Source organism: Athene noctua, chromosome 1 (assembly GCF_965140245.1).
Source record: "Athene noctua chromosome 1, bAthNoc1.hap1.1, whole genome shotgun sequence".
NCBI classification, from domain to species: Eukaryota; Metazoa; Chordata; class Aves; order Strigiformes; family Strigidae; genus Athene; species Athene noctua.
Window position 1 is genome coordinate 169,742,102 of NC_134037.1, and position 27,714 is coordinate 169,769,815.

General features: G+C 40.2%; 1 protein-coding gene across 14 annotated transcripts in view; it reads left to right on the forward strand.

Annotated features, from left to right (window-relative positions):
* The window catches only part of CASK (calcium/calmodulin dependent serine protein kinase), a 223,562-nt gene extending 214,336 nt beyond the window's left edge, over positions 1-9,226 (forward strand). For 7 of the 14 annotated variants that reach the window (XM_074904895.1, XM_074904905.1, XM_074904933.1 and 4 more), the window contains 4 exons: positions 407-609; positions 2,748-2,831; positions 5,095-5,121; positions 8,876-9,226. In XM_074904895.1, the coding sequence (XP_074760996.1) occupies positions 407-609; positions 2,748-2,831; positions 5,095-5,121; positions 8,876-9,052 (491 nt within the window). In that variant the 3' untranslated portion in view covers positions 9,053-9,226. The remainder of the gene's footprint in view (positions 1-406; positions 610-2,747; positions 2,832-5,094; positions 5,122-8,875) is intronic. The other 7 variants (XM_074904924.1, XM_074904954.1, XM_074904983.1 and 4 more) reach the window with 1 other exon arrangement.
* The last annotated feature ends 18,488 nt before the right edge of the window (positions 9,227-27,714 follow it).

Here is a 27,714-nt window from a genome sequence, read left to right on the forward strand (position 1 = left end):
GATCATCTGGTTCAACTCTATGCTCAAGCAGGGCCACCTAGAGCCAGTTGCTCAGGACCACGTCCAGGTGGCTTTTGAATATCTCCAAGGATGGAGACTCCACCACCTGTCTGGGCAATCTGTGCCAGTGCTCAGTCACCCTCACAGCGAAAAAGTGTTTCCTTACATTCAGACAGAAGCTTCCATGTTTTAGTGTGTGCCCATTACCTCTTGTCCTGCCATTGAGCACCACTGAGAAGAGATGGCTCCATCTTCTTTACACACCTTCTCTTTAGATACTTGTACTCATTGATGAGATCTCCCCTGAGCCTTGTCTTCTCCAGGCTGAACAGTCCCAGCTCTCTTAGCCCTTCCTCATATTAATATCACCTTTGTACTAAAAATATTTTGTATTTTCTATTTTCAGACACAACCCGACCTCCAAAGAAAGATGAAGAAAATGGGAAAAATTACTACTTTGTATCACATGACCAAATGATGCAGGATATATCAAACAATGAATATTTGGAATATGGCAGCCATGAGGATGCAATGTATGGGACAAAACTGGAAACAATACGAAAGATCCATGAGCAGGGACTAATTGCAATACTTGATGTAGAACCTCAGGTAATTAATTAGAAGTATATGAAAATCATCACAAATCCTTCAACTTTATTTTAGTGAGATATATTTATTTTTATTAATTGCACACTAGATAAGTAATGCGTACAGTGATGTGGAACAGAAGTCCCTGAAACACCAAGGTGTGTGTGTATATATATATATATATATATATATATAACAATCCATAAAGTAGAATTCCAGTAACCCTCTGGTTAGAAGAACATACAGCAGAAACAAATTCATAGTTTAGCTTGATATACAACCACTGTAGCTTGAAAATCCACTTACTGTGTAACTTCTTACTATATTAGACTCATGTCCAGTGAAATGTATCAAAACAAATAATTGTCATTGCCTGCCTGGAGTAATGTTTAGATATTTTCAAAATTTTCCTTTGATGCTGTGTTAGAGGGTAATCTTGTTCCTAACTGACTCTTGGCTCATATCACTATTGAACATTGTCAGAAACATTTATGGAAAATCATGGGAATTGATCCTGTTTGCACAATGACCAGATCAGTGTTGTTACTTTATAAACTCCTTTCTGTATTGTGTCATACCTTTCAGAATTGTGCAGGAAGGAAAATCAAGATATCAAGAAACACTAATAGTTTTTTTCACACAATATATAAAATCTCTAGTGGAAAATTCTAATACGTTTCCTTTGAAACATCCATGTAGTCATTACTTTCGATTCATGGGGATGTATTTATATGTTTTCTTAAGCGGAACAACATTAATATGGACAAACTTTATATTATTCTAGCAGATTGAAGGAAATGGGAGGAAAGACAAATTAAATTGTGAGCAGTGTTATCTACTTAGAATTGCTGCCTTCTTTCTTTTTTGTGAATGGATTCAGGCAGTTCAAATTCTTTAAGAATTTCATAACAGAAATAAGATACCTGACTAAATTATTTAGGACAGTTCACATAGTATGCTGATATGCTGCTATTCTGAAAAATAAAATCCCATATTTAAGACTTTTCAGGGAGAGCAGCATTTATAATTCTTTCAAATGGAGCAGCCGTTAAAAGCAAACTCTCTTGATAAACCTTTTCAACTTGCATTATTCAGAAGCCAATGAATTACAGTTCACAGAAGCCACTTTAATCTTTGTTAGAACGTATTTACATTTGGTAGTAGCCACCTTTGCTTCACTTCCTCCAGCATGTGTCCAGCAAGCCTCTTTCTTAACCAGCTTCCTCATACATCCATCTCAGCCCATTAAGTCCAGCCTATTTGTGGACTTATTCCTAGTTATACCACTTGCCTGTTTTCCCTTGGGTACTCTTAGTTATGTGAGTTTTCTTGATTTTCACATATGGGGTTTATCTCTTGTTTAGAGGAGGTTGGCATAGATGGAGATAGATGGAGAGAGAGGGGGGCGTGGGGGTGTCAAACAGGAGAGACAAAAATCTCCTTGGCTTGGGAAAAGGATGGATTGTGGGGTTTTGTTTGGGGTTTTTTTTAAAAAACAGAAAAATTCTGGAGAAGACAGGAAGTGGAAGGAGCAAAACAAACCTGACCATTAGTAGTCCTAGTTTCATCTTGTCTATCCATTTGAGTTCAGCTGAGGTATGTTTACTTGCTGTCCTGCACTTCAGTCTACTTTGGATCTGTACCAGAGTTTTGTGTATGGCAGCTCTGTGTGTCACTCAGTAAATTATGACTAAGTCAACCTTTTAATGAAAACTTTTTTCTTTTGCATAGATTTTGTTCAGAGGACTGGTGCTGCATTTACTGCATTGGTGCTATGCTCACTTTTTAAAAACTTCACTATGCTTACTTTTTAAAAATTCCAAACCTCTCATATCACATTTTCATTTTATTGAGACAATAATAAAAAAGTGTTGGTAGGTAGAAAAAAGATGAAAAATGAAATACTAATCAATATTTATTCTAAAGTAAAGTTGGCTCTTTTCCCTATTTATGGCATGGCTGAATTTTTTTACCTGGTGTTAATCATTTAGTTTAAATGCAAATAGAATTCTGCACTCTTTGAGACTGTATGGGAAGAGCCTCTCTGAAAATACTAAAGCTTTCATTATATCTTTTGTTTCTGTGACTAAACTTATTTCATGTTGATTGCTGGGGGATTCTTCTAAAGTATCTGATTTTTTTTTTTTTTTTTCACCTAGGCATTGAAGGTCCTGAGAACTGCAGAGTTTGCTCCTTTTGTTGTTTTTATTGCTGCACCTACGATTACCCCAGGCATTAATGAGGTATGGCGTGTTGCAATCTAATGTCCTATCAGAGACAGAATTAAGGATGAGATTCAAGTATGCAGATAAGACTCTAATTATTTCCTTGTCTGTAAATGGAGAGGCAGAAAGACCATTGTATGGCAGCATTATTAAATTGATTGAGATGGTTTTATAGTTCATTAACTTGTTTTTCTAATTCTAAATATGAACTTCAAGTTGAAGGATCCACATGATGTACTCTAAAAATACATATTCTTTTCTTTTATTCTCTGTCCTAGCTCAAAGATCCATTTCCAAATCCTTGACAAATCATTAGCACAAATTACTCAATTCTGAGTTGCAGTGCTAGCACTAGATTACAGATGGCCTGAACTGAAGAAATGGGTATGCATGACTGCTGTCATCCCACCTTTATATTTTAGTATTTCTTCTATACAGCAAATATGTATCAGAAATAGACTTATCAATTTCAAAGACTGTTCTCTGAGAGTTGGAGTTTTGACCAAAGGGGTAATTGCTTATGGAATAACGTTAAGTATTCATGGAGGTCACAAGCTGAATTTCCTGCTTAGCTTTTATTGAGTATCCGCTCTGTAGAATGCTACTGATTTAAAAAATGATATCAAGCAATTCTGGATTTAGCTCACAACAGGGCATATGGTACTTATATGAACACTATCTGCTCAGCCTTTTTTAAACCATGGTATGGATTTGACCATGAACCTGTTCCAGATCACCTAGATGTCTCCTTGATCACACACAAATAAAGAAGCCCTGTCTCTACAGCCTCTTTCTATAGAACTGTAATTACAATATCATATGAAACTATGACATCACTGCAGAGGCTTGCAGGAAAATAAGGAACAAGACAAACATATTTAAATGCAAATACCCTGAATGATTATTAATATAGCAAGTAGAGAGTGAAAAATATTAACCTCGAGCTGCAATTTTACTAGCAACTGAGACGTTCTACTCGTATACTGTTGCTGAAGGGAGTGATTCTTTCTAACTTGCTTCTAGGACATATACTGCCAGTCTGTGCTGGCCAAGGCACTTACCAGATCCTTTAGTGAGCTACTTTAGCACAAAATTGGAGATTTTTGTCAGTTTTCAAGCAGCTCACAAAGGCTTTCACAAGCACCAATGCCAGAACAAGCAATGAAAGCATATAGACAGGAAGAGAGATGGGAGGGGGAAGAAGGATCTTTTAACTTTCACAGCAGTAAGTTATGTCATTTCACTGTGTCTTACGGACCCATACCCTAACTGGTAAATGTCAAGAGTGTGCAGATGAAGATCTCTCAGAACATCACAATTTTCAATGTTAGTGAAGTGACAGTTCGTCTAACTGCTGGTGTTGGTATATGCTGTAAATCAGTCCAGTCTTGAGAAAATAATAAAATTTTGTATTCTACACTGAATTTGCCTTTGTGCAAGCAAATGGCATATGGCATCACTAAAAAATAGAATCGTTCTTAGGATGTGTCAGGCAAGCATTGTACTTACAGCAGCACTCAGGCAGCCAGGTGCCCTGCGGAATTATGTAATTGCTTGGGTTTGTTGCCTCCATACCTGTTTCTCAGTTCCCAAATAGTCTAACTTGGCCTCACTCATCTGCCAGTGGTACTTAACTTTTAATCTTCCATAGGATATAATACAGAGACATTTGGGACGGTTCATATGAGGGAGAGAATGTTTTCCGTGGTACACTGGGAAGAGGACAGAAATGTGCCTTGTATAGTAGTGATGGGGAAATATTTGTTCATGTCAAAGAAATATTAGTAGAAGGATTATGTTCTCAATATTTGCATTACAAGCTCTTGTGACTAAAGTCTCTGTGCACGCAGGGTTTCACTCAGACACATGAACTGCTGAACTGAGGCCACACTTACAAAGCATGCTAATTTATCAGTCAATTAAACCTAAGGAAAGGGAGGGTCAGGAAATGGTAATGGCAACAGACCTTACCCAAATAACAGGATCCTATTTTCCACGGTGAAGGGTGATATGTAAATTGTATCTGTGTGTCTGCAAGGCAGCAAACAAGGGTGTTGAGAGTGTGTGTTTCATATTTCCCATTCATGCTTCCTTTTCAAAAGGTTCATTTGCATAATGAGCATCCCTTTCTGTTTATCCTCTTATCCTGCTTTGTTTATTTTACTTACGCTTTTTGAGAACACTTCTGTAAATGACTGTCCTTTTTTTCCCCCTTGCGTTTTCTTAAATTTCATCTTTGCTTTTCTTCTCATTTTCCCGGACTCGTATTAACTGTACATAGCTGCCAAAGTGGTGCAGAAAATTGCCTGTAAGTACCAGCTAGGGGCTGACAAGGTAGTCCTGGTTATTTCTGTAGTTTTAGAATGTAGATATGCTCGTTCCCATTCAACATTACTTTCACCACTGGAATAAAAATTTAATGTAATAATGATTTCAGATGTCTGCACTAAAGTTATCTGCTAGTCAAACTAGAGAGTAGAATCTCTACTCTTACAGCTGTACATGTGACCTTTGTGGTAAAATCAGTGCAGAGGCCTGATCTTAAAAGTATCTCTCTTGAGACACTTTAGCCTATCATAGACCACACAAAATACCTCAGTACTCAAGGACCACACAGCAAGAACTAAGAGACAAAATTTCCAACTAAATATAGCACTGCACTATGAGCAATTCCGCAAAGCAACTTATTTAAATCATATAGGAAATCTCCCAGAGTGTACTCACCTGTCTAATCACAAAGAAAACTTAAATCAGGTTATTGCTGTGCTGAAACAGAGAGGAGAGAGCATATCCGGAAACACTGGAGTAGTTCCTCTTTCCTCCAGCTGTTTTCTATATCCCATTGCCCAGACAGCAGCAAAGAGAGTTGACAGGGTCCACTTTTTTGATCTAATGCTTTATTGAACCAAATTCTTCCGAATTTTAGCTATGCTTTCCTCCCTTTCTACAGCCAAAGAATAAAAGAAATTTTTCTTAAGAAGTTTTCAGTCTACCAGCTGTTTAAATTGAGGAGAATTTCTTTCTGTTGCAGCAAAATCAGCAAAGGCCTGATGGTGTGTTTATACATTGTTGACAGCCTTAGAAGGAAATATTAGTAATTTCTTAGGCTGTGCTTTGACTGTCACAAGTGGCAGCTATTGTCCTATGTACTTTAAGGCCAGAACAAAACAGCCCTCAGAGACTGAAGATATCACCGGTGGCCATTATGCACATGGGAAAGATTTCGTGGATAAAAGCCATGCTTCACTCCTTTCTGTCCTAGCTGTGGTGAAGGAGAGAAGATTAAGAAAGTGAACCAAATTCTAGTGATGGGAAAGAAAAGTCTTCCAGTACTGGACACACTGCAACTAGACCCACATAAAATCCCTGTTGCATTAGAGCTGGAGAAAGAAGAAAAAACAGATGTTCTTCTCCCAAATGTAAAACTACTGAAGCTGTGGCCATTCATTTGTCTGTCTGCAGCTAGCTGAACATTTTGATAAATATCTTCTTTCTTGAGACTATTGAGAACACAACTGCTGGAGAATATTCTTCTTGAAGAATGGTCTGGGATGTTCACTATTCAAAATTCAATTATGAAATTTTAGAGAAATTGAGAGGAACTTACTACAGAAAAAATTTTGAGGAAATGTTAGCTTTGAAGATGAATTTTGGTATTTAAGACTTACAGACACAGAGGAAACACTTAGCCAAGTCTCCTGTTGTTTTGAATGTACAAATAGATACTCTATCACAGAGTTGAAATTTGGTTCCAGAATAAAGCAAAAAGCAAGAACTGTAATCTCTTTTCTTTTTGCAAAACTTGAGAAAGCTATTTGAAAACTGCTGCAATGGCCTATCCCGAACTTACTACTGCCTTTATATGAAAGGAGTAATGTTTTATATTTCTAACAGGCTAGGAAGTTCAGATATTCCAAAATGCAACCCACTTTGATCCCAGTAAAGTTGGATCTAGGAGAAGCAAAGTCAGAAAAGTATTAAATTTAATGAATTTTTGAAAACTATTTTTGTGGCATCTATGTGTGCAAGGTAAATATTAGAATTGATTCTTCTCTCCCTATCAGTTCTGGGTTTTAAGATTAGATAAAGTTGTTCAGATTTTATATTGTCAGTCATGGTAAGATAGATGCTTTAGTGAGAAAATTTAATTCTCATATTTGTAGGTAAAGATGACACTGATGGGAAATTCAAATAGAAGTTAAAAAGCCATGTGTTCTAAGGCTTCGTGGGGGTTTTTCAGGTACCATTAGCCTTGTGCCATGAGATTAAAACTCTTTTAAAGGTGTGATATGATTTTGCTAAGAATGGCTTTAAATATAACATTAATCTTAGCTAGATATGTTTAAAGCACTGAAAATATTCTGCTTGGCAAGTACAATTTTTTTTTCCTTTGTAGATTAATTTAAGTGGAAAGGTTTAGATCATCTGCTGGTAAAAATTGATGTCTTTTTTGGAATCTATAAGAAGTTGGCAGTTTACCTAACTAGGTTTTTGGCTTAAAGACACTGGGCCATACGAAATGTTCCACAAAAACAATAATATTAGTATTGATACTTATTGTCTAATTTATTAATAGCATAAACTAAATTTGCATGCACTGGTATTTTCTACAGAAGTTCCAGGCATCACTGGCAATGCATAATGGTCCATACAAGGAGTATCCCTTGTACAGAAGCACATGTGAGGAATATTTTTCTGACTTTGAATGAAGTTTGTAGTGATTGTCAGGTGAAGGTGACATCTCCCCCTCATTTGAGGCTGCAGCTTCAGGAGAGAAGCAGAACTGTACCTTTGGTACAGAACTTCTCCTCAAGAAGTGGCTGGTTTCATAGCTATAGGGAAGGAGAACTGTCTCTTGTTCCCTTCAGACCCGAGAGCGGCTGTTCCACAGCTACATGTCACTGTAACTACAAATTAAAAGTTAAAAACAAAATTAAAACAGAAAAAAAGGAGGGGGGGGGGAGTCTCTTATTAGCTGGATAAAATTCCGTTCCCGGTATAATTTCCTGTGAAAACAGCTATAGGCGCTGTGTCTGTACTTCCTGCAGCCTAAAACTCTGTTAGAATAAAGTGTATCCCGATTGACTGATGGAGTAGGGTGACCCTGTAGATACTACAGAGCACAGGAAGTCTGTACGGTTCATTTTGATCTATATCCACCCCAGACCTGTGGGGTGAGAAGGACTTTGTTACTTTCCTGTGACTGTTTCAAGGTTCCTGAAAGCAGCAAATTATTTTTCTTTTTTTAAATTTCTAAGGGAATTTGCAGGAAGATAATTCAAACTTATAATTGCTGCAGCGTCCTAGAGAGAAGCCTTTTGCAATCCAGCTCTCTCAGAAAGGCAGACCTCACTGACAAAGCTGTAGCATTGCTGGCTGCAGAGTCCAGTAGCACACCCAGAAAGTAGGATGCACTTGTTTCTGTAAGGACACTGACACAAACCCCTATAGAGCACCAGTCTGCTGTCACTGGCCCTTCCTGAGCATGGGCTGCATGGTTCATCTTCAGGATCCCACACAAAGAGATGCTTGAAATGGCATGCACTGAAATAGGAACCACAGAGTGAAGTGGAGTGAGAACTTCCTTATCAATAAATTATTATTAAAGGAAGTAGGCCCAGAAGACTGATGCTGAACAGAAAGCATTACCAAAATTGGGAACAGCTGATACCTGACAATATACCCTGTCCTGTTTCTCATGTTCTTCCCTGGACATAAGCCCAATAGCTCATATTTGTGCACTTTGTATGTTTTATTCATATATGGTCTCCGTTGCTCATGTCTTTGCTGCTTTTTTAAGCTTCCATCCTCTGCCTTGCCTTTGTTAACTCGACTTGTGTTTTGTCACAAGTAACGTCAATAACTGAGTTCTGTTTGAATGTCCACCATTTCTCCCATGTGATTTCCATAGATTTAGGTGGGGGAATCTAAGCCACCTAGGCCTCCCTAAGGCCTTTTTGACCATTTCCTTCTCTGTAAGCAACAGTTAGAAAGCTGTTGGAGAAGAGTACAAAAGGATCCAACTTGTCTCTCTCCCATTTTCTTTTCTGACTGCCAAACAGGATGAATCTCTTCAGCGCCTGCAGAAGGAGTCTGAAATCTTACAGAGAACATATGCACACTACTTTGACCTAACAATTATCAACAATGAAATTGATGAAACTATCAGGCACCTGGAGGAAGCCATCGAGCTTGTGTGTACAGCCTCACAGTGGGTCCCGGTCTCCTGGGTCTACTAGAACGGTCACGACAGAATCGAAAAAAAAAAAAAATCTGTCATTACTGGGAACCACCTCATACATGGAAAACCTCTTTGTTATTGACCTTGTGTCAACAGGTCTTGGCCCCTAGAGACTACCTAGATGTAGTGTGACCTAAAATATAATTATTGTCATGTCCGAATAGATAGGAGGAGGGGGAAAAAAAAATAAACACTAATTTAAAGAGACAGTATCTTTTTTTTTAATCATTTCTCCTAAACTTTAATAAAACGTATCTTTAAATATATGTATTATTCAGTCCTTTGGAATGTTATATTTTTGGAAATCATAGCTTTTTATTTCAAGGGCCCCTAAAAACTGCACAAAATAGATGCTGCTTTCTATAATCTATTTTAATAGTAATAATAATATGATTCTGTTACTTTAACTTGGGGGTGGAACACTACATTCTTTTTAGAGTCTGATTTTATGGATTGGAAGACTTTCCTTTATTTATTTGAAGTAATTAGTCTAGTGATTATGAAACAAATTCTTAAATTTTAAAGGCCTTTTTTTGCTTTTTTTTTCCCTAGGATAGTATTTTTAAGTACTTTTGTGTAACATCCAGATAATGTGATACTGTCTCTTTGAAGAACTCTGTAAAACTTTTAGAAATTCGAAATTGGGTCTTGACTCTTAATGCATGTGGACAGTCGCAAGCGTTCATGCCGTTGGTGTATCTGTGTTGATAAAACCTGTAATCTACAGCAAAGTACATTCCGTTTATGGGAACACGTACCCAAGGGAATAAAGTAAAATATTATTCTGACTAAGTTGTAAACCTATGCACATCCCTTGCATTTTGGGCAACTTTATAAAAAAAAAAAAAAAAAAACACAACAAACTGATTTTTATTAATAATAATCATGTAGTGAAATGTGTTTGTAATTTTGTCTCAATTTAATTTGTTGTAAGGTGGGAGGGGGCAAATACTGGTTTCACCATTTCAGATCTGTGTTGTCTGAGAGTATTAACGTTTTAATTAAGTTTAAGCAAAGAAATGCTGATTTTTAATATGTATGTAATTGTTTAAAAATGCACACATTTTAAAAGAAAATACTGTGCAATGAAGAAACCAGTTTAGGCATTGCGATAAACTGACTATTCCAAAAGACTCATCTACAACAGCCCTGTAAATTCCTTTAAAAATGATAATTGACTCTACAGTCTGACCAATTTTTTTTATTTTAAATATACTTCCTTTTATGTGTTCAACAATTAAATGCTTTTGGGTCCTTCATTTCATCGCAGGGAGTTTCAAGAACAAATCAGTGACTCATACAGTGAGAAAAGGTTTCTTAAAGTCTGTTAAGGAAAGGCCCTTGTTAGAGGCACAGCCTGTAGTCTGTTCCAGGGGCTCTGCTCTGCCTGTACAAGCACAAGTTCAACAAATTTAGAATTAGAGCAAAGCCAGGTAAGCAAATATAACCACATGCTGACCTGCTGGTTTGTTTCCCTTCTTATGCTCTCACTGGTCCAGATGTTTTGCATTTTTTTCTGAAAATGGTTAACAGAAGCAAGCATTGCCACCTCTTTTTAGGTGTCAGAAATACAGTGTTCCTTAAAATGATTTATCTTCAAAGCTTGGTTGGCTGTGTGCTGTTGTATGAAGTTTAGTGTTTATATTCAAATGATACAGTGTTTTTAAAGGATTTATCCTCGAAACTGAACTATCAGCTGTAATTGATGTGTGGGCTGTTCCAGTTGTTTGGGACCACTGCACATGTAATCAGGAAAGGTTCTCGTGGTTGAACCTTTATCATAGGGGTGCTTGCCATAAAGTGCATAGGTTACTCATTTTCTCCTGCCTACTCTACTGCAGGTCAGGTGGTGAAATCTCTATTCTTGTAAAATCCTTAGGTGAAATCTAGGTCCATGTGGGCATCCCATCCAGCCAGGTCAGGGAAGGGGTTTATTTTGTGCCGCCTGCAGCACAGAAGGGAATTTGATCTGTCACTTTACCCCACCTGCTGAACCCACTGACATCACTGGTATGGCTGGAATCACAGTTCTGTGGCTGCATCCCAAAACAAGTACCGTAACAGAGACCCTTGAGCTTGTAGTTTGTGGAGTGCTGGAAACTAACTGATGAGAAACTACCTGTGTGGGCCTTGCATAAGTAAGCCAGTGAGTAAGAGGGAACCTATCAGAGTAATAGTAGCTGCTTATCTGTTCTGAATTTAGCCCCTGTAAAAGGGGATAGGTGCAAACTGTGAACTATTTAGTGATTAAGAGGTAATTTTTCAAGTAGTTGTGCTGTGTCATTTTAGTCCTGGCTGAACCTTAGCAGGTGTTCTTGTAGATCAGCTGTTGCAATGGTAGCATTACATGCTAGCTGAGCTCATCGAAGTGACAGGTTCATTCACTCTCAAAACTACCTCTTTTCCCAGTAAAGCACAAAGATGGGAAGACCTACTGAAAATCAAGCAGTGGAGTGTTTCTGAGTGTTAGAAATACAAATTACTTCTTTGGTGAGCATTGGTATCTGACGTCAGTGACACATTCTTCACCTCAAATGTTTATGGCATTAAACAGGTAAAGTAATTTTGATAATTTGGGTATAGTCCACCATAAATGTTTTGACTACACACTTTTAACTCTGTTAATGTGAATTTCTTGGAGCTTCTGTGTATCCAGCCTGTAAGGAAAGAAAACTCATAAGGCCCCTGAAGGGTGTGCTTCTGCCTTATATAGATGACAAGAAGTAGTGATTTAATGTAATTAACGTGCTTTTCTTCTCTTAAGTGGAGCTACCATTCAGTTAATATTACACAGTAGGAGGACTAACTTGGAGAGCTTAGTTTCTTTTATTCTCACTCTATAGCCTTTATCAAGAGACAAAAACTGTAAAGCACATCAGTTAGCATACTGTCCTGCCTCCTCTTTACCAGACTGTTTTCCTTGTAGGAACCTTCAGTAGCAAAAGATTAACTTGGAACACCCCAAGCCTTTAAGTACAGCTGAACCACACAGCCCAGTGAGCTCCATGAACCAGTTTCAGCACAGTCCCTGTCCCAGGAAGCGCAGAGGAAGCCCAGGACTCCTCAGTCTGCCCAATCCATGCCTCCCCTGCTTCCTGCCCTGCCCAAACCCTTCTGATGCGTCTCTGTTTTGTGTGGTACATAGAGGGCAAAAGGCTGCCGTAAATTCAGCTGTAAGCTTCACTTGCATAGGGAAGCCTCATGCAAGTGCAGAGCTAATGTTATGATTTTTTTTTTTTTCCAGTCCAACTGGAGAAGAGTCCTCCTATACTGTAAATATCACCGCATAATTTAGAGTGCCTCTTGGGCTTCTCTAAATTTATGCTGAATGTGACCTCAAAAGCAGGCCTGGGATTGGGAAGAAACAAATATTTCTGTTTGCCCCTTTTATACTTTATTTTTATACAGGGGCTCATAGATTTGTAAAGAAAACTTGATCTATCAGTATGCTGCCTCTTAGTCTGACTGATGCCTGTGATTTCAAGGTGTTAAGTTGGTCCAATGAATGTTCATTAATCTCTGCTTCCATTTACTTAATAAAAGTACACTAGGTTACTCAACGTCTCAGAGTGGTAAGATTATTGCATGGAAATAGTAACCTAGTTTAGACAATTCTGGCCACTGTCATGCAAACCACAGCATCCAACTATTTAAAATCAGAGGAACATTTTTAAATCTTATCCCCAAAAATTAATTCTTTCCTATGTTTTAGCATTGGTTTTCTTTTTATTTAATTTTGGTCAAGAAGGATGCTGTGCCACTAGCCTCTAAGTGAAAATATCACTACCTACTTCAGAAACTTCATTAGCTATTTTGCTTAGTTGTGTTTGAAAGGACACCGTAGAAGATGAGGCGTTACAGCCTGATCAGTGTTGAACTAGAGTGTATACTCTAAGAACTGGATACTAGAGCCATTAGGAAAAGTTAATGCACAGACTAGCTTCCATATTTGTTCAATTTGTATTCTTTAAGGAAATTATTTCAGAGTGCTATTATTTAAACAAATACTTGGGAGACAGTGCCAAAACTCAAATTTTTTTGCAAATCTAGATTGAATTGTTAAAAGTTAGTTCTGGTCCCATTCTATTCCACTGCAATTAGTCTTCAACATCTTTAGTGAAGGCATTTAGAAGTCAATTTCAGGCTTTAAAGTACTTGGTAGAAGAGGATTTGTGAAAACTACAGGAAAAATACATTTCTTGACTGACTTGGAGTAGGAGTCATCTGGTTTTAAAAGCTAATTGACAGAGTATGAGCTAAAGCTGACAAAAAGTCTACTTTCTGTATGTAAAGCATACTCTTTTTCTTAATAAGCCTGTCTCTCAGACTCGTTTCTTTACTGCTTTTAATGAGCTAAGAGATACCCATTTTGCACACTATGTCAAAAATATCTGCACAACAGGAAATACAGACATGCATTGTGTGCATCCCATGAGGATGAGTGCACAAGCTTAAATTAGAGTGTATTTTTTCTAATGCCACACAAAAATTACAAAGCCAGTCCCAAGAGTTAAATGTTTGTCATGGGTTTTTTTCACTTGCTGATACACACAGTGCACCTACAGTAATTTTTACTTTAGCGGTAATTTTTATTTTTACTTTATTTTTAACAGTCTTCTGTACCAATACTGCAAAAGCTGGACTGAAGCAAGTACAGAAGTTTTTTAACTTCTTATGATTTAGCCTCAGAGTTAAAGGCTTTCGAAGCCTCTTTCCCAACCTGTACATTACAAAAATAATTAATTCTTGCCTCAGCAATATGTTTCACATAGCTGTAATCTCAGTTAAGATTTTAGACAGAAAGTTGATTGCTTTTCATGTAGCCTTAACCTTTCTAAGAAAAAATAAAGGGGTATGTGTATGTTTATGTATTCTGCCATATCTCTTAGCATCTGCCATGGGAAGATCAGTAACTAGCAAATTAAATCTGGCCACATCTCTACCATATGTTCTTACGATTAATATGTAACTGGAGCCTGGTTTTGTGTTGTGGAAGATAACTGAACTAGTAGCACATTCCACACTGTATCCTTGACAGAGTTCATGTTGAGTATTAGCAAGGTAATTGCAAATTTTCCTTTATCAGTAGCCATAGCTAATTTTTCTGTCTGCGTAATGGGAAGAATGCCCAAGGGGAAGGGTGGAATTTGCTTGGTTTTAAGTGTAACTCATCTGGAAACTGAAACATGAGTCTGTTTTTCTCCATTGCCAGCCATCCAGATGGAGTCTTCACCTTCACTGTTTTTCACAAAGTGGTTATGGTGGTGGAGCAAGTCCTGAAAGCAGTAGGGAGAGCATGTGGATTGTGCTGAATGTCACAGTTAAAAAAACAAGGGAACATACCAAAATCATGACCAGGCTTTTAAAAGAGAGATGCAGCAGAGTAGGGAGAACTTCATGGCATCACCCCATGCCCTGATCTGCTATGGGACTAATTGAAGGTATGAAAAGAAATTTAAATAGATGTGAAATAGCAGAATTGTCTTATACTTGGGTCTATCTTTGTGTAACTGGGGGTGTGGGGGGCATGGGGTTGGCATCACACTCAGAAACTTGATTTTAAGTTGTGTTTTCCTGGCAGTTGCCAAACATGCCTTACCCCTCTGTATTACTTAGCATCCTTATTACAAAAGGTCTTTGAAGATTCATCTCCATATTAACTAGAGGGAGATGCGGAGGAAGGAGAGATTGATGTATATCGATCATTTTGTATTTTATCTTAATCAACGGTAAATATTACAGGTTACAGTAATGTTAACAGCACATAATAGTGAATGTTGAAGAATTCATCCCAGGCTCACAAAGAAATGAAGTTTTTTAAACTCAGTCCTTTTTCACCAAATTCAACAATTTAGATGTCTAACTATCTCCTTAGACTGCCTTACAGCCATTTCTGTTTACTAGGATGGATATAACAAAAGCAACAGCTCTGTGTCAAAACTATAACACTTAAAGATTATTGTTTAATAAATCAGTAAAGATTTATGAAGTTACCCAATAGGTGAAAGAAAATAAATTCCACGGGGTTATTTTCTGTTTATTATGAAAACTTCTAAAACTTTTTTTTTTTTTTAATTTTATGTTAGGGGAAAAAAATACATACAAATAAACTCTGTAATGCATAAAAAGCAGATTGGTCTCAAAAACTCACAAGTTGGTTAATCATGATGTCTCTCCTAAAGTAAAATATTCTGGTTTTTCACTTATCAAAATAAGCATTTCAGTAAAACCTTTGGGGTATTTCCTGAGTGTTAGGAAAGGAAGAGGAGAGAGATCCTGCCTCCAAGAAAATACCCTGTTGATTTTAGCAGCTTCAACAGCTGCCCCTGCCAGGGTCTGCCTTGGAGGTGGTTTAGTGCCAGCAGTTTGAGAGTTCCAGCCTGCCAACATTGTCTTGTTACAATTTGTATTTTTAAATTAGCATGACTTCGGATAGAAAAGAAAAGGCTTTCTTGTCTGTATGTGTTGCTGGGCTCAATGTTTTCCCTCTGGCTATAATTTGGAGTATTCCTTCAGTATGGTATTAATCCATTGAAGGCAATGGAAAGACTGCCAATAATTTCAAGCTTTGACTTTTGGTCTAGCCATGTATTTCATTAATATGTTTTTAAGCCATTTATCTGTATTGATTGTTAAAACAATTAGCTTAAAAGTGAGAGGTCATTGAGGGTGTTGCTATTTAAGGTTGGTAAATTACCGAATTCAGTCCTCAGAGCAAGGCAGTCTAAACTCTGACTTTAATTACCAGGTTTTTTTCCTCTTGTCATTTGGAACCTCACTTAAGTGATCCACATGCTCTCTTCAAGAGTTCATGTCCAACCCTATTTAGATTTATAAGGTACCTGTCAATAGAAATTAAACAGTAGGATTGAATGTACAAAGAGAAAGGTAAGTTGCCTACAGAGAAAATAAATAAAGGCTCAGAAACAGAGCAACAGGTTTGGGAATGAGAGCTGTGCTTGACTCCAGGACTCATCTGCTGTGCAAGACAGGATAAGTCATTTCACCTCTCCCTGCATGTTCTCTCCTGCACTGTCACTTGCAATCTGTTTAGGTTGTAAGCCTTGTGGATAAGGACCTGACACTCACCGTGTCTTTTAGAGTGTCAAGCATAGGTAAGGCTGCAGTGTGATACCAGAATATACAGGTATTAAGCACAGAACCATAGAATGGTTCGGGTTGGAAGGGACCTTAAAGATCATCTAGTTCCAACTCCCCTGCCACAGACAGGAACACCTTCTACTAGACCAGGTTGCTCAAAGCCCCGTCCAACCTGGCCTTGAACACTGCCAGGGAGGGGACAGCCACAGCTTCTCTGGGCAACCTGTGCCAGTGTCTCATCACCCTCACAGCAAATAATTTCTTCCTTTAATCTAAAACTACCCTCTCAGTTTAAAGCCTTTACCCCTTCTCCTATCCCTAATCACTCTCTGATAATGAGTCCCTCCCCATCTTTCCTATAGGCCCCTTTAAGTACTGGAAGGCTGCTATCAGGTCTCCCTGGGGCCTTCTCCACACTGAACAACCCCAACTCTCTCAGCCTGTCCTTATAGGAGAGCTGTTCCAGCCCCCTGATCATCTTCGTAGCCTCCTCTGGACTCGCTCAAGCAAGTCCATGTCTGTCTTATGTTGGGGACTCTGTAGCTGTAGACACAGCACTGCAGGTGGAGTCTCACAAGAGCAGAGCAGAGGGGGATAATCCCCTCCCTCAACCTGCTGGTCACGATTCTCTTGATGCAGCCCAGGATACAGTTGGCTTTCTGGGCTGCGAGTGCACATTGCTGGCTCATGTTGAGGTTCTTGTCAACCAGCATCCCCGAGTCCTTCTCCGCAGGGCTGCTCTCAGTCTACTCATTGCCCAGCCTGTATTTGTGCATGGATTACCCCAACCCATGTGCAGGACCTTGCACTTGGCCTTGTTGAACTTCATTGAGGTTTTCAGGGGCCCGCCTCTTAAGTCTGTCAAGGTCCCCCTGGATGGCATCTCCCTTCCCTCCAGCTTGGTGTCATCAGCAAACTTGCTGAGGGTGAACTCAGTCTCACTGTCCATGTCATCAACAGAGATGTTAAACAGCACTGGTTCTGACATCGACCCCTGAAGAATGCCACTTAGTCACTGGTCTCCACTCAGACATCGAGCCACTGACCACAACTCTTTGAGTGTGACCATCTAGCCAATTTCTTATCCACTGAGTTGTCCATCTGTCAATGTCATGTCTCTCCAATATAGAGACAAGGATGTCATGTGGGACAGTGTCAAATGCTTTGTACAAGCCCAGGTCGATTTAACAACAGCTCTAGTGCTTAAAGCTGACGGTGAGGCTGAATGGTCCCCAGCCCCTGAGCAGTGATTGCAGGTATAAAGTAACCTGAGGTTTCATCAGAGGTTTTTCCCACATCATGGTAACATTTGGTGCTCAAATCTGGATTTCAGTAGGTGCTGTAGATACAGGTGCATCACCCACTGTTCTGCCCAAAAGACAGACAGTTTCCACCATGAGATGTAAGTCCTTAAATCAGAGGTATTAAACACTAACTAGCCCTTTTAATACTAAGCTGCATGGGCAGCATCTTGTGTAAGATCTTCCATTGACAGAAGCCTGAGAGATGGGAAATTTCCGAGGCTGAAAGAAGGGAGGAGGGTTTTCTTGGCTCAGGGCAGACGCTCACCAGGAAAGCCTTGTGCCAAGGAAGCTACTCACAGAGTTTAAAATTCAGGACCTCGCAGTCTGTGGGCTGTAGGTAACTTTATACCTGTTGCTTGTAGCAGTATGCGTATTAGCCTGGAGCACATGTCTTATGAAGAGCAGCAGAGGGAATTGGGGTTGTTCAGTCTGGAGAAGAGGAGGCTGAGGGCAGACCTCATCACCCTCTACAACTACCTGAAAGGAGGGTACAGAGAGCTGGGGATGAGCCTCTTTAACCAAGTAATAAGCGATAGGACAAGAGGGAATGGCCTCAAGTTGTGCCAGGGAAAGTTTAGACTAGATATTAGGAAGTATTTCTTTACAGAACGGGTTGTCGGGCGTTGGAATGGGCTGCTCAGGGAGGTGGTGGAGTCCCCATCCCTGGAGATGTTTAAGAGTCGGGTCGACACAGCGCTGAGGGACCTGGTGTAAATGGGAACTGTCAGTGTGAGGTTAATGGTTGGACTGGATGATCTTCAAGGTCTTTTCCAACCTAGATGATTCTGTGATTCTATTTCCAGTTTGAGGGTTTGGGGCATCTGTCTTGTCTTCTCCATCATGACACCAGTTGCAACTCTCCTTCTCCTGCTGTTTTCTGAACTGTTTCTGACAACAAGTTTGTACCATTTCTTGATTTAACAAAAAAAAAAAAATCCTCTAAAAAAGGTTGGTTCCATATATGATATACTTGAAGGTAAGGTCGTGGTGGTTATTGGTTGATGTTGCCATAAATGCCAAACTATTGAAACTTTACATCTTGAGTTTAAGTCCAAAGTTTTAATTATTTAAGTCTTGATTTTAAAGCTTGAGGGCCTCTTACTGGACTGTAGCATAGAAGCATATGAAGTCACATACAAATTATGGTTTTATGCTATAAGACTTAACAAATTTAACATAATCCAACATCAGTTTGGAAACATTATGTCTAGCCCAGAGTATTTGCTGTGTTGGTGGCTACTAGTCCATTCCAATAGCAATTATTTTTTAAAGGCCAACCTAAGAAGTCCACATCCCCTTTTCTAAGCATCACTTCCAACTTCAACTTGCTCAAGCTGCAGCATCACCACTAACATAATCTTCTATTATAGTTTTTATTATTAAAAATATTTTATATTAAATTTATGGTTTTAAAATAATCTACAGTCAATAATGAATTTTATAATAAATTGTTGTTAGAATTATATTGTTACAATACAAGAATACAGTTGCTTTGCTGCATTTAGTCAGGAGCCAATAAGGAGGGGACAGCTGAGGGAAAGGAGTAAGTCTTTTAGAAAGAGAAGGTGAGGTGTCTGAGTGAATTGATATTAAAGAAAATGATCAAACAACCACCTGCACTAAATAAAATAAGAGAATATTAGAATGAAAACAGAGTGCTTGGAAATCCACAAAGGTAGGTTTCATTTTCATTAAAAAAAAAAACAAACATATATGCAGATCATTATCCTGTGAATTGGTTGTATAAGGTGATATTCATTCCTGTGCCAGCAGCCAGTACAAGGTCTGTGCACCAGGCATTGTATACAAAGCTTTGGCAGATGTGGGGAGAGCTCAGATTAAGGCTAACCATCTCTACAAGAAGGAATTTGGGGGCCAGCGGGAACTCTGGAAACAAAATTTCAGCCAGAGCTGCTGATCTTCTGCTGAATTCCTCCTGAAGGGGATTTTTTAAGCTGTTATGAGAGCAGCACGTAGACCACTAGGAAGTTGTCCCTGCTCTTCTGGCACATTGCTTCCCACTCAAAGGGCACTCTTAGAGGTCCAGTTTCTTTAAATGGAGCTGCTGCAAAGTTAGTTTATTTCTGTTTGAAATCTGCATTCCTGACACAATTTCAGCTGTTGCATTGATGGGCAAGCCAACTTGTTCATACCAGTGTAGTAAAAGTAGACATTTCACGTTGTTACCTGACTAAAAACAGTGGTCTGTTACACCTGTTTACTTTCTCAGGGAGGATTGAGCAATATTAGCCTATTAAATTAGATCTAGGTACATCAGTAGGATTAGACTGGCAAATATAGTTGTGATGGACAAGGAGTTGACACTGGCCCTTGGAAGTAGAATTGCCCCTGTGCTCTGCTAACCTTGGGCCAGATGTGTCCTGAGCTGGACCTCGGGTGTCACAGAGTCCACAGTTGAGACTCAGTTATAATGGTTGTCAGCAGCTGCTGGAGGACCCACCACAGGCAAGGTCTGACCCAAGAACAGGGAAACCTGTGGGAGAGCTGAGCACGCACACGACCAATGTGATCAAGCAATGCCCATTTATTACAACTAAGAAAGCCCTTTTATAATGTTCTCGCACACACGTGAGTAACATGCAGTACAAGTCCTCAAGATTGGACAATTAACTTATCCTGCGCTTTAAACCTTCTTATGATTGGATACAAAGTGCCACATCAGCCTTGCCAGGCTTCCTGCCTGGTGTAAACTTCCTCTTCCATCCCAACCCCTTCCAGGGGTTGTTTGTCTCGTCGAGTTTCTCCCCTCTCATTCAGGGTCACATCCTTATCGCATTCTTGCTCGGCTGAGGCTCTTATCAGTCTTGTTCTCATGCAGGATTGCTCACATGTCCATTCTCTCGCAAAAAGTCCTCTTGAATCCCAACAGAAACCCAGCTCCACTCTTAAAAGTAACAACTAGGAGGAAGAAAGTAGAAAAGCCCCATGAATCAAAGATTAACCTCCACGTTCCCAGGGGCTCCTCTGGTGAAGATCATTGTGCCCTGTGGCACAGAGCAGAGATGCCTCACTCATCTCTAGAATTTGTGATCATTTGTGTTCCACACTGCCCATGACCTGTGCGGTTAACTGGCTTGCTCACAGACACTCAAAGGAGACAAAGGGATCTTCATAGCTGCCACAAGACTTACCACTTTCTAGGTCTCTCCATCCAAACAAGACTTACCAACTTCTAGGTCTCTCCTTCTAAACAAAGCCAGTCTTTTCAGTCCTGAATGAGAAATCTTACTTCCATGATTCACCCCATTCTCTTCTGCCACCAAACTTTATTTCTGCTACATCTCTTCTGAGGTGGCAAGACATAAACTGAACATATACCAGATCAGGCCATAGCACTAAAAGGCACAATAGACTACTACATTCTTGTTTGCTATTTTTTCTGTCCCAGTCTTTGTTACTCACAGCATTTTGTTTGGTTTATGTCAGTTGATCTATAGACCAGCAGTTCTCAGGTCTTTTCTTTCCCCAAGAGCCCACCCAGCCATGCCTGTGAGCAGTTCAGGTTGTGTCTTCCAATATGTATTACCTTACAAACATCAACATCTACTTTATCTATCACATTGCTCCAAATTACCTGGCTTTCAAGTCATTTGGAATTCATCAAAACCTACTTTAAGCTTTACTGGCCTAAAAAATTCTGCATCTGCAAATTTCAGTGCTACTTTTTGCCTATTAAAATAATCAATCACTTGTTTCAGCACAGATATTTACAACAAGCTTTGTCTGACTGCAAATTTATCATTTATTTCTATACTTTGTCTTCTGACTCTTTGCCAGTCTCATACATCAAGAAAGTGCCTGTCCACATAGTGTCTGATATATATCTTATTGTCACAGCACATTGAAAAATAATCATTCAGCATAGTGAGGAATTGCTACTGCCAACTCCATCCCAATTTATATGCACACTGCTAGTTGTCCTTTGTTACTGATTTATCACATTTGCCCATTTGCCTACTCCTCACACTGTGCACTCATCTTTGTTTTCATCATCAAAAGCCCAGAAGCAAAACCCCACTGAGCTACATGTATTTTTACACCTGCCTGCATGACAGTTTGCTGTGAGTCCAGCAGATCCTCACCCCACCAGGCTAGTCCTCTTGTCTGCACTTGCAAAGCCCAAGTCACCCTAGACCTCTCCTCCCTACTCCCCAGTATCCCTGTGCCCATGAGTCAGCCCTCTGTCTAAGCAAAATAGAAACAAAAATACAAAACCATTATTCAAAAATGAATGCCCACGGCCCATGTCCTCTCAGCTACAGACATGTCCTTCAGAGTTCCCAGCGTAATCTCATCTCACCCATTCAGAGCTGGAGCAAACACCTGGCAGACTCAGACCTCGCTGCCTGTAGTTTGCTGCCTGTCCTCTGCTGCTCTGCCTGCCACCCAACTGCTGCCTGGGACAGCCAGGAGGGTTGTGAGGAGCAGAGGTTGCAGGGAAGGTGAGGCAGCTCCGCAGGCAGGGTACAGGAGCCAGCTTGCGGAGCAGTGCAGAGGGGAGCCCGGACTGCTGTGCTCTGCCTCAGCCTGGCTCCTGCCACCCCCCCAGTTTGCTTCCTTCAGAGCTCACCCCTCTCCGGGGGTTAACAGACCCCTGGTGCAGCCCTCACCACAGTGCTCAGAGACAAGATTCTTAGAGCTGTGAGGTTTGTGTCCATGTGGCTGCTGAAATCCATGCTATGCTATGGATCCATACTCTCCATGGAGTTATACTTCCCATGGATCTATACTATCCATCCCTGTTGCTACTAATGGGAACAGCCCCTTCCCCATGTTCTCATTCTCTAAGAGCCAGTTCAGGAAACCAGTTCCATCCAAAGCTGACCCAGGGACAGCAGTTCCTAATCCAGCTGTCACACAACCATGCAAATGCTTGCACTGGCCCAGGAGAGAGGGTGAACAGGACCACAACCTGAGACTGCCACCTCATTTGGGCTACGTTGCAGGTCAGGACTGTGGTGGATTGAATCTCCCTGAAGATCCCTCACAACCACAGCTCTGTGTCCTTGCGCAGAATTGCACTCCTCCTTTCTTGTTAGACCAAGGCACATCTTGACCCTGTTCCAGCTGAAGTCAGGTAACTCCTAGCAGTCATTTTCATAGAACACGGTCAGATCTGATCAGTTCTTAGATATTTAGTTGTTGCTCATCATTTTAATTAAAGCACATAACTAACCAACTGGAAGGCTGCTCATGTATTGTTTCAGGGGAGATGTGGGAGGAGGTAGACAACCTGCAGTCTTGTCATCTTCAAAAAAAGCTGTTTGCCCTAAGCAATGACAAGAGTTAATGACAAAATTCCTGGAAGAAGAAAATTTTTACAGTGTGTCTTAAACTACAGTGTGGGCCTATTTTGCTGAAGTGTTTCTTAAATTCAATTGTTAATTTATTTGGGTCCTGAAAAGGTCACCTCTCCCTGTACCTTCACACCAGGTTCATGCTGATATGAGTAAATCATGTGGTGCGAGCCATCAATTGAACATGATCTTTCCAATTTAGCTTGACCCCCTTTCCAATATAGCAATTACATTTTCTTCTTACAGTCTCCAGTTTAACCCACTTATGCCCAACCTGACTCATAAAATTTTAGGGGAAATAGCTGGGCTCCTAACTATCAAAAAGAGGGAGGGGGCAGGTACTGTTTTTAACTGGGACATTTCAGTGATCCAGTTTCCAGCACAGCCAGCCTGGCTCCAGCAGCATGATGAGGGCAAGGGCAAGTTTTGGCGTGGCAAAGGAACAAGCAGTTGCAACCAGGGAAAGAAGATTGGGGGAAACAAGGTGGGGGGTGCAGAAGAAGGACACCTTAGGCTTGTCTCGTTGCAAGCCTCCTACAGCCACATCAAGAAGCTCCTGTCACAGGCCAAAACCCCCATCTTAGGTGCTGAACAAGCATGAAGTGAAATTAGCTGTAAATCAAAAAAAAACCCAAATAGGATATACACATAAAGTAAACCATGAGACAGGTGAGTATAGTAAGGCCAATGAAGTTTTACGTCTTTTTAAAATGCCTTGGGATTCTTCATAGAAAATATAAGATTTATGCTGCACAAGTTAAGAATTAACTCTAAATAAGTCCTTAAAAGAGAAAGAGGTAAAGAGGGAAGTACAATAAAAAACAAAGGATGTGGTGAAGGTCAAAGGTGAGAAAAACTGCAGAAGTAATGAACTTTTTCACATTCAAGGCTAAAACTAACCACAGAGTAGCCAGATCAGACTGGTTCAACTAACCACGGGGTCAACAAAATCAGGCAAGTCCTACTCTGTCCAGAAATACCTATTTGCCATATTTGTATTTACCTTTCTAGTAGCTTAAAAGACCCCAAGACAAAGAGACCTTTTGGTGTTGATCTTGTGTGTGTTTAGGTTTTGACCTACAGGTGCTTCTTCATGCTGCTTCATCATGTGAAATCTAAAGCTTGTCCAACAGCTGGCCACTTGATTGTGTCCCTTGACAGAGTTGTTGCTTAGACCTGATGCATATTCAGTATTAAAATTATTCTGCTATGATTAAAAAAATTAACTACATGTTTTTCTTTAAAGTAATGCTTGTGATGTTGGGGGTGGGGTGGTCTTTATTCCATGGTTAACATTTTCCATAAAGCTCTTTTAAAATTGTTTTGGAGGTCACTGCAGCAGATTCTTCAAACTTCACAGGTCTCTGTCAGATTCAGGTCAGGGGAAAGGAAGGACGGGTATTATTAGTGTTTGTGCAACAAACCCATACCTTGGCCCTAAAAAAGCAGGCATTTAGAAAGGTATGCTTCATGTACGTACAAAGCATTTTTTCCTTAACCAAAGTAGTCCTGTCTTCTGAAGCTCACACTGGGGCAGCAATGATCATTACAGGCTATTTTCTTGCAAGGCTTCATATACTGCAAAGGAGGAACAGCAGTTTTCTGGAACAAACTTTAACTCAGTTTATTTGGTTCCTCTTGAATTTGGCAAATTCAAGACAGAAATTATCAGGGGAAAACTCAACAAATCACAATTTAATTTTTGTATGAGCTAGCAGCCAGATGTCATAAAGACAGGAATTAGCTAAAATACATAACAACCCACTTTAAAATTGGTAATGAAAACATTCCCAGGGCTCAGCTGGACAGCATCTGCCACCTTTCTAGCAAGAGTTATCTTTATCACTTTTCAAGCAATTCCTCTTGCCTTGGACTTCATGTTTCTTTCAAAAGCAGAAAAACAGTGTAAGAATCCACAAGATAAACTAAATAGCTGATAGCTACATTTCACAGGAGGTTACTGGCAGTAGCTGTAAATTTAAACAACAAAAAAAGGGCATAACAACGTTCATGTTAAACACTTTGACACCTAAGAATGCAGCACAGGGGCAGAATTCTGAGACCAAGAGATGATAACCAAAAATAGATAATTTCTTTTTTCTATTTACTTTGACCGCTTCCTCCTTCCAATTTAACAGCAACTGTTGTAAAGCATAAAAAACAGTTACATCAGTGAAGCCCTGGGTTAACAGGTACCATACATTAAAACAAATTGCCTTCTCCCGGGACATCAGATGCTTCAGTCTGGGAACACCAGCTCTCTGAATAAACTTCAGTCAGGAGGTATATCCTTACACCAGGCAACTCATGACCATCCCTCCTCACTGCTTCAAGTACCTCACACTGAGGGCAGGATTGGAGAGCACCCACATCACCCTCACAGATGGGTCTTTGCTGAAAATGTTTGCAGTTAGCCCAAACAGACACTGGTTTGGCAGAAGTTTTCAGCCATTGTCTCTGCCTTCCAGATTACAGCAGTCAATGCAATCAAAACCAACCAATCAGTCCAAAAAAAAAAAAAAATTTATTTGAAGGTTTCCTACCACCTCCTACCTCAGCATCTGTCTGACCTGGGACAGGGATGCACAGTCTGTGCAGGGCAATGATTTTGTAGCCTGGGACCCTACTGAGAGGATATTATGGGTGATGGCTAGAACAATGTCCTCCCCCGTGCACAGAATCACATCGCTTCAACTGAAAGACATCTACATGAATACCAACAAAACACTCATCCCATCACTGCCAGGCCATTAGGGGTTTGCCTTCACCATTGCACGGAGTGTAAGACAGCGTAAATTGAGACTGGCATCTCAGTTGGGTTTGTATTTGTATTTGCTCGTATTTGACTACAGGGCACATTTAAATCATCGGTGCCCAACGTCACTGGCCCTGTTGTCACACAGTGAAGTATGATATACAGTTCCCTTGTCCATCATCTGACACTGCGCTCTCTGCTAAACCTACATTTTAAGATGCTTCACATTCAGAGCTGCCATTCTTGCAGATAAAACAGATGCATCTTTGAAGCACTAATTAACTTGAATGTCATACTCAACAATTGCACAGTAAGACAATCTTCAACTTAATGTATTTCAGCACAGAAAATGAAAATGTGGGTTATAAAAACAATTCACTCATGAGGCATCCATACTTACAGGAAGTGAAATACATCCAGTTGTGCCCAATGTCCTACCATCTGTGCCAAGCCTATTGACAAACCTTCCCTGACAGGATGAAATACTGCTCCTGTAGAGGCAGCCTTAACATAATATGCCTCTACAGCACTGGGCTGGACTAGGTTTGAAAAACAGCCTTTTATAATACACAGATGAATTTAGCACTTAAGAAGATTAATGGATTCATAAATAGCCTGAAAATCCAAACTTATTGAATTTAGTTCACAGAACAGGTCAAATAGGCATTTATCAAACCATCTGGCATCTTTCTTTCCTGGGGAAAATACTGTGGTCGAGCTACAGATAGCTGAGGAGCCATCACACCAGAGAAGGTTGGGTTTTCCCTGTACTTAGCTTTCTTCTAGAAATCGCTGGTACTAACTGGAAAGCAGTCTTCTCGGACAGAGTGCTGCAGCCCAAAGCAGACCGCCCCAAGGCATGTGTCCTGAAGCTGCTGGAGATGCCACCTTTTTCCTGGCAAAAATGTGCAAGCAAAAAAGCAGCTTCCCTGTCTCACATGGCAGCTGCTCCTGGAGTTCGTTTTGCCATTTTGTGCATGAGCTGATGTTGGCTTTCAACAGAGCTGTTTGCCCTCTGGGCTGTGGGATCATCCCTGGGGTTGGTCACAGAGGCACTGGGGTGCCAGGGCTGCTTGAGGCCAAGGGCAGTCACTCTCACTCCAGGCTGACCTGGCCTGGCCGGTGTGAACAGACCTGACCCAATGTCCTGCTTTCGACCAGGATGGAGTTAACTTTCATTGGAGTATTTCGTACCATGTGAGGTCATGCCCAGGGATATAGGGGGGCTGGCTCGCTTGGGTGGGAGCGGGGTTTTCAGTCTGGTCCGGGTGTGTGTTGCGTGGGGGGTGGGGGGTGTCACCGCGCTCGGTAAGCCACTGCTGCATTTTACCCGTTTTCTTTTTGGACTCACTATTGTTACTGTTGTTCTCTTGTTATATTTAGTAAATTATTTTTATTCAACCTACTAATTCTTTTTGTCCCTCCCCTCTATCACCGGGGAGGGGGAGGTGAACAGCCAGCCATGTGGCATCTGGCTGCAGGCTGAGTTCAAACCTCAGCACCTAAGGCACCTTTGCTGAAGCATTGAGCCCTTTCTGAAAAAGTTTATTTATCTCCCCAGTTCTCTCAGACTATCACAGATGTAAGAGGGCACAGGATCTGCTAAGAAAAGGTCTTTGTGTGTTGAATTTGTACATTACCCGCCCTTTTTCAGTCGTTCAGTGCCTGAAGTCCATCTTCAGCTGGCCTGTCCTTTTGCATACGTTTTTGGGTACTCACCAATGTGTGACTGGGGGAAGGGCCAGAGGCACCAACAGTTACCCTCAGTTGCTTTTAACCAATGTATTGTCCATACTGAACCACCACCTTAGGAAAGCGTGAGCCAGGGGCAGTTCACCCTCTGCCACTGGAAAATGTTTGAAAGGGTTTTTTTAAAGTCATTTCAATTTTTATTCCTATTTCATGATGTTTTAGCAGTAATGAAAGATTGTATATGTTGTATCATTTCATATGAACATGTACACCATAGTATGATAACCCATGTATAATGAATTAATATAATTAAAATATCACAGAACTGTATTTCTATATAATCACACTTTTTTAAAAGCATTGCTACTTAATACAAATGTAAGCACAGTCGTGTTCTAAGTAAAAGTGTCTATTCTTTATGCTGCAATAAATAGCTTGCCATTCGCTCTAGACCATAAAAAGGACATTCATGTGTACCCATTTGAGTAGC